The sequence below is a fragment of the Meleagris gallopavo genome, chromosome 26 (genome assembly GCF_000146605.3).
Source record: "Meleagris gallopavo isolate NT-WF06-2002-E0010 breed Aviagen turkey brand Nicholas breeding stock chromosome 26, Turkey_5.1, whole genome shotgun sequence".
Taxonomy (NCBI): Eukaryota; Metazoa; Chordata; class Aves; order Galliformes; family Phasianidae; genus Meleagris; species Meleagris gallopavo.
Genome location: NC_015036.2, coordinates 3,855,477 through 3,862,594, shown reverse-complemented (window position 1 = coordinate 3,862,594; position 7,118 = coordinate 3,855,477). Strand labels below are relative to the sequence as shown.

The following is a 7,118-nucleotide window of genomic DNA, read 5'->3' as shown; positions in this document are numbered from 1 at the left end:
TTTTTTTCTTTAATATTAAGTATTTTACAGCTTGCTTTTTTTTTTAATTTTATTTTTTTAATTTTTTTTTTTGCTTTAAAAAAAAATTTTCTCCTTTTGCAAAACGTGTGTCCAGGTCTTGTTATTGCTCCCAGCTGCCCAATGGAGGACGGCACTGTTTGCAGCCCCTCGTGAACTTCCAACTGCAATGACCACAGAGTCATTTTGTGTAGGTTTGATGGGACAAAGACGAATGTTGGCCATCCCTTCTTTCTGTTGTTCATCCATTGGGCTCTGTCTGATACCAAACCTCCGGAGCAGTTTTGCTGGTTGCCCCATGCTGTAGAGGATGGAGCTGTGCAATTCTCTGCCCTCCTTCCTCCTTGCAGGAGGTTGCACTGCTCAGCTGTGAGACCGGAGGGAGTTGGGTGCAAGAGATGCCAAAGGGTGGCAAATGTCACCTTCCATATTGCTGGGGAGATCGTGGTCGTGTCACAGCTCTCCTCACATAAAGGGGTAAATATTTAATGTTGTTAAGTAGATCGGAGCGATGCAGATTCCTGGTTGGGTTCTCAATGGGGACAAGGCAGTGAAATTAGAATAAATGGGTGTTTGGCTCACAGGTTGTAAATAGACATTTTTTGAGTAGTAGCTCTGTTTAGTTTTTTTTGTTTGTTTTTGTTTTTTGTTGGTTTTTGATGGCTCTTTTTAGGCAAATGTGAGCTTTTTGTTTGTTTGTTTGTTCTTCCCTAAGTAAAATCTCTCCTTGGACACTTCTTTTTGGGGACAAATGTATTCGATTCAGTTGTTTCTTATCCTGCTCCGTCAGTGCTGTGTGATGAGGTGATTGCCATAGGGTTCTGTGGGCTGCAGGGGGGTCTGAGCTCCTTCACACAATGCACCCAGCCCCACGTTGTGTATAGAACTGCGTCTGTTGCTTCACACGAGGTGTATGGGATAGGGGCAGACACTGATTGTAATGAGACAGGAGTGAAAACGACAAGGTAACCTTTTTTTTGTTGTTGTTGTTGTTTTTTTGTTTTGGAAAAAAAAATAGAAAATATTTCCTTTTAAATATTAAATCAGTCGAAACATCGAAACGAAACTTTCTTTGTGATTTAAAAGAAGAGAAAAAATGAATTATTTTCTGCTGGGAAAGTAAAAATGCAGGCGGGGAGCACTCAGCCAACCTCTGCATGGCCATTGCAAGGGCAGTGCCTCCCCTCAGCACTGTGCACAGCCCCATGCGTGGGGTTGGGGGTGACCAATGGCTCCAATCTGATGTATTTTTTTTTTAACCCTGGGTGTTGGAAATATTTATGGGATAACATACAGAATAAATGCATTGAGATGTGTGTGACACCCGCTCTCAGCTTGTTCCCTCACTTCCTGCATGACCTCGGACAAATCACTTAATCCCCACTAGGCGATGTTGATGGTAATCCTTCCCTTCCCTTCTCCTGGCCTTCAACTCATGCAAAACACAACAGCTCACAAGAGGTAAATGAGGCACTGTGTTCTGTTCCCACCACAGGGGGCATCAGTTATAGCAACGTTATGAAAAACTCCAGTTTCCAGCTTGTTAGTGCTATGAAAGCCTCACTTATCTCATAGATAGGAGCTCAGGAGTGAGCGTTCTGATTGCCCTCATAACCCCATCCTATGCATTTAAACAGGCAGCCCTATGCTAACCCTATAGCTGAGCTCTAAGCACTGTTGGGTTCAGGGTCAGCTGACAGCACTCTTCAACCCTTGGTAAAAGGGTCTTGGAGGTTTTCAAGCCAACAAGTGAGCTTGTTACCATACTTGGCAGGAAATGGCTGCTTTTCAACCTTCCCACAGCCATATAACAGCAGTGCAGGGAACAACTGCTCGTGGTGGCAATGAGAACTGCCAGAATCTACAGAACAACCCGACCTGTTGCCCATGCAGACCTCAGCTGTCAGTGCATTCCTGTCTGAGACGCCTCTGGGTCTCATCCTATTGCTGCTGCGCATCAGGGATGTGATCCTGTTCACCTCCCTCCTGCAGAATGGCCATTCACAAACTTGCTGGAGCAACGAGCTGATCCCACGTAGCCCCACAATCAGGCTGAGGACACAACATTGCTCTGGGGGCTGAGCTTTGCTCTCCTCAGCCAGAACTCAGCTGGCATCCTCAGAATGGGGAGGGAGCCCATCCAGGTGCTCAGATGCACACAGGAGGTGTTGCAGCACCACAGGTGACGTTCCCACATGACCAGTGCAGCAATCAGGGCTGAGCAATGTGCACACAGAGCCAGCAGGCTGTGACCTGATCCACCCATAGGACTGAGCTCTGTCTGATCAGGGCAGGGCCAGGAATTGGGTTTTTTTTGCTATTGATTTCTTTGAACAAAGTGAACTCAGTCTGGGGCAGCAGGGCTCTGCTCCTCGCCCTTCCCAGCGCTCTCTGTGACCCGAGGGCAGTCCTGGAGCATCCTGAAGTGTCTCAATGTGCCCGCCAGGTCCATCCCCGATGCTCACAGCCCTGGGGCTCACCTTCCTGGTGGCGGTAGTGCAGCACCCTACACTCCTGCACCTGCAGGCTGAAATTCAGGCTCAAGTTATGGATTTGGGTGGCTCTGGGCAGCAGGATCTGGAGCCTGAGCTGCAATGGGACCCCTTCCAAAAGCACCCTGAGATAAGGACACTCATAAGATTTGAGTGCTTGCTGCCACCACCTGCATGGAGCCCTGTGGCTGTAGGGAGGGTCTGGGGTTGTTGGGGACGTGAAGCTTCCTTCAGGTGGATTGAATGAAAACAGAACCAACACGGCGCTGACTCCGAGGGTTTGGGAGCGTGGCCCGTCCTGGTTACTCACCTCTCTTCTGGTTCACTCTTCCTGTTCGGCGTGTTCCTGACACCTCCAGCGCATCCCTCCCCGCTCCCCAGCTCCTATTTCCATCCCCTTCTCCTACCAGAACAACAGCTCCACAACCGCGTGCGAAACCGGACAGAGAACTCCGGAACGCTCCGAAAAGAAAAAAAAGAAAGAAAAAAAAAAAAAAGAACGAGTTTTCCGTCCCGTATGGGGTGAGCGGAGGGCAGGAGGTGGGCGGGCAGAGGGAGGAGGGTAAAGGATAGGATAAAAGCAGCCGGAGCGCTCCGTACCGCCTCTCCGGGCTGAGCCGCTCCCGCAGAGCCGCGAGGGAGGGAGGGCAGCTCCGGGTGAGCAGCTGCGGTGGAGGGGGGGTCTGCCAAGTCCCGGGTGCCACCTCCATCCCTGGGGTATATAGGGCCGGATGGGGCGGGGGTGCGATGATCGGGTTCGTTCCCACGCGGTTTAGGGCGGGGGAAGAAGGAAGGGCGTATGGAGAAGCGGTGCCGAAAGGAGCCGGCTGCGTTCAGCGCTCGGTGCTCGTGGGGAGGGTGCGAAGCGCGTTTGGGAGCTTTCGTGGACGCGGGTTAAGTGAGCATCCCTCCGCTCATAGCTCCCTTTCTCTCCGTTCAGCAGGATGCTCCCCATCGTCCTCGAGGTGCTCGGCAGCCTCCTGGCCTGGCTGTGCCTCTATGCTGCTTTCTGCCTCTGGAACAGCCATCGCTCCCCCGAGTGGAACTGCCGCCTGGTCACCCTGCTGCACGGGGCCGTCGCCACCTGCCTGTCCGGGTACATCGCCCTCTGGGACGGCCCCTGGCCTCTGAGCCATGCAGGTGTGTGTGTGGGACCTCACCCTGACACGTCCTCACGCCATCCCACGGGTGGGGATCCAACTGCTTTTGCTGTCTGTCCTCTCACGTGTGTGTTTTGGGGGCATGGCAAGGCTCTGTCCAGCTCCCCGCTTCTTCCTCGGCATCTCCTACCTCTTGTCGTTGTCCTACCCAGGCACTTGCTGAGGGTTCTCAGGTTGAATTTCACTGCTCTGCTGCTGTCAGGTGTAGCAGTGTGGAGAACAGGCTTGATGCTGTTCCCTTCTGGAAGGGTATAATAAGTGCTGGTACCAGAGCGTGGGCTTCTGTTTGTGCTTTTCTATCATAAAATCTCAAATAGTTCTGTTGGTGGGGTCAGGCGTTCCCACCCTCCTTTCTAAAAGGGCAGAGAGGAAAGGAGAAATGTAGTGTGGGCTGTGGGAGAGCAGAGCTGTGCATCCTGGTACCCAGGGGTCCCATAAGATAAGCTTGGAAAGCAAAGAGCAAAACTAACAACCTGTATTGCTCAGTGTTCTAGAAGAATATCTTGAGTGAGATCCCACGTTTATGCATCTTTTTCCTTTCAGGCTCACCAAACACCACTCTCCAGGTCCACGTGCTTTCCCTGACGCTGGGTTACTTCATCTTCGACCTGCTCTGGTGCTTCTATTTCCAGACAGAGGGAGACCTGATGCTGCTCCATCACACGCTGAGCATCTGCGGCATGGTGCTGGTGCTGGGGTTGGGCAAGTCTGCCACCGAGGTCAATGCAGTGGTGTTTGTCAGTGAGATCACCAACCCGCTGCTGCAGACCCGCTGGTTCCTGAGGGAGATGGGCCTCTACCACTCCATCCTGGGGGAGGTGGTGGATTTCTGCTTCGTGCTCCTCTTCCTGGTGCTGCGCATTGGCGGAGGAGCTCTGATCATGTATGCCATGGTGACGGCCCCCGATCCCAACTGGATCCTCAAAGGGGGAGGCCTGGCCATGTACATCGTGTCCTTGGGGTTCATGATTGAGATCTGCCGCTTCGTTAGGAGGAAGATGTTGAAAAAGTACCATTCCTGGACACGTCTGAGGAGTGTGGATGCACCTGTGAAAACAAATGGGCACTTGGCAGCTCACTGACAGTGGTTGTGGATGGGACCCTGGCTGCTGGAGCCTGTAACTGTGACAAGAGCTCCTAAAAGTGGTGTGGAAATGACGTCCTGGCACTGGCAGCTCTCTACAAGCACTGGGGGAGATGGACGGTCACTCAACGTGTGGGAAAGCTGACCAAATAGGGATTTCAGTGGGAACGCAAGGAACATGGCGTGTCTGCTGAGCTGCTTCCTCTTCCAGCCCATAATGCACAGCCTGCAGTGGGGCTGTGCCAGACACATCCACCGTGCACAGACTGACTTATCTATGATTGTGTTGGAGGCAGTGTTATCTCAAAGTGCAGTTGGAATACCTGATCTGGAACATCTCACCCTCTCCCCAGTGGAGCCAGGTACGGGTGTGACCCAGCCAGGATGTACTCAGTGTTGTTCTCTCTTCAAATGGGACAAAACATTGGACCAAGTACTTGAATGAGAACTTGTGAACAAGGCTGAAGTGCCCATAAGGGGATGGTGGGGTCGTCCTTGGTGTGAAGTAATGGTGCTGTGGTTCATGAGGGTGAGGCAATGTTCTACCTCATTGTTTTTAGCAATACATTTCCTTCTTTTTAATACTTGCATTCAAAGAAATAGCGATCTCAGAGCAGTGTGGCTCCACTGGGTTGGACAGTGCACATCTCTGTTCCTTGCAAACAGGAGTCTGGAACCAGACTTGTGCCAAACACCTCCTCATGGAGCGCATCACCTCGCCTTGCACTGATTTCAGAAACTCAGGTGCTGTGTGTGTGAGGGCTGACAGAGCAGAACCCTCTCTGGATGCTTTGTCTGCAGGCCAGGAATGCTGAATGCAAGGCTGACAGGAGTCTGGTGTTTATTTCCAGGGGTGGCAGTGATGCTGAGGTGGATCTCAGTGTGACATCACTCCATGCAGTTCTCAACATATGGATCAGTTCTCTTCTTTACCTCTCAGAATCGTGTTCTGACTTTCCCCTGGGGTTTTAATGTGAATTTCCCTTGATTTGTGTAGCAGCATCCTGCTGGAGCTGGAGGGCCCCTGCAACTCCTGGTGGCCTTTGTCACACATGTCACTGCTGTGGGGTGCAGGAGGGGAGCAGCTGTGTCACCTCTCTGCCCTTATCTTGCTAGCTGGGCTCTGCTCAGCACTGATAGCTGGGCTGCAAGGCATCTGGAGAGATAAAAGCTAATAGCATGAATGAACTGAACGTTAAGTGTGTCCTTTGGATGCCATGCAGACCCCAGGCACACAGCAGATCCATGAGGTTGGGCAAGTGGAGCCTGGCTCTCCTGGGAGGAGGGCACTTTGGGGTCATGGGCTGCTGTGAGAGCTCCCCGGAGTGATCAGACTTCCAATAAAGTTGCATTCTCATTTTAAAAGGGAACAGTTGCTGTAACATTCTTTCCTTCTGGGACTGAAGGAGGCAGCTGGAGCTAATGAGGCTGAGCTGGATGGGGCAGCCTGGTCTGGTGGTTGGAACCCTGCTGTACCCCAGTCCTTCCATGCAGAACAGCTGGCTGCAGTGGCTCTGTGGGGTGGGAAGCAACGTGCTCTCAGGTGGTCATGGCTTTGTCTCAGCTCAGGCATGGTTTTAGCGTTAAACTTCTGCTGCGATGCTGGAAGAGCATCTGGCTCCACCACCACCATCCCATTGCATTTCTGACTTGCTGACCTTGGAATGGATGTGATTTTCTTAAGGCTGGCACCTGATTTTTTCTGTTAAACACCTGTGGGGGAATTTATCATCACAGAAAGTGACCGCTGCTGTGCAAATGACTGTCAGCAGAGGTTTCTGTCCTGGGTTGTTTTGCTGAGTGCTGTTTGTGCAGGCAAAGCGAGCCCGTTGGGATGGCTGACTGTGCACAAAGAAGGAAATGAGTGCATGAGCTGCACCTCACTGCTGCTGCCATCCATTGGGTGAGATTTAACGTGCCACCTCACAGCTCACTGCCTACCATTTGTGTCATATGAGCCAGAGGAAAAAAAAAAACAAAAAAAAACAAACAAACCACCCAGCTCCTCTGGAAGTGACCTCTACCAATAAATGATCCTCTGAAGGCTTTGAGTTTAGAGTCTCAGGGCTTCTTAGTGCTGTAACCATTACTGCTGTTCCCACCTCGATGAACAGGTTGCTCTTTACCCGGAGCTAGCACAGCTCCATCCCATTTATTATTTATATCCCCTGCATGTGGCAGGGGAGTAGTAGAGATTCGTGATCCTTGAGGTCCCTTCCAACCCTGGCCATTCTATGATTACTGAGGCAGCTGCAGCAGGCCCAGCAAAGGCGGAGGAAAGATGCGATCCGTCAGAGCGACGGGCGCGCAGGTCGCGTCACAAGGATGCCGGCCCTCTATCAGCCGGTGGGGTCAGCGGTCCCC

The 7,118-nt window shown here is 51.9% G+C and overlaps 1 protein-coding gene across 5 annotated transcripts; it reads left to right on the top strand.

Annotated features, from left to right (window-relative positions):
* The first annotated feature begins 3,076 nt into the window (after positions 1-3,076).
* LOC100549030 (TLC domain-containing protein 5-like) lies at positions 3,077-6,730 on the top strand. 5 transcript variants are annotated; one of them, XM_010723664.3, is made up of 3 exons: positions 3,077-3,167; positions 3,451-3,650; positions 4,214-6,730. In XM_010723664.3, exons 2-3 carry the CDS (start codon positions 3,455-3,457, stop codon positions 4,750-4,752), a joined length of 735 nt encoding a protein of 244 aa, XP_010721966.1. In that variant the 5' UTR covers positions 3,077-3,167; positions 3,451-3,454; the 3' UTR covers positions 4,753-6,730. The 5 variants fall into 5 exon arrangements, with proteins under 5 accessions (XP_010721966.1, XP_003212734.2, XP_019478577.1 ...); XM_003212686.3 differs by having other exon boundaries at positions 3,112-3,167; positions 3,454-3,650; XM_019623032.2 differs by lacking the exon at positions 3,077-3,167 and adding an exon at positions 3,258-3,353.
* The last annotated feature ends 388 nt before the right edge of the window (positions 6,731-7,118 follow it).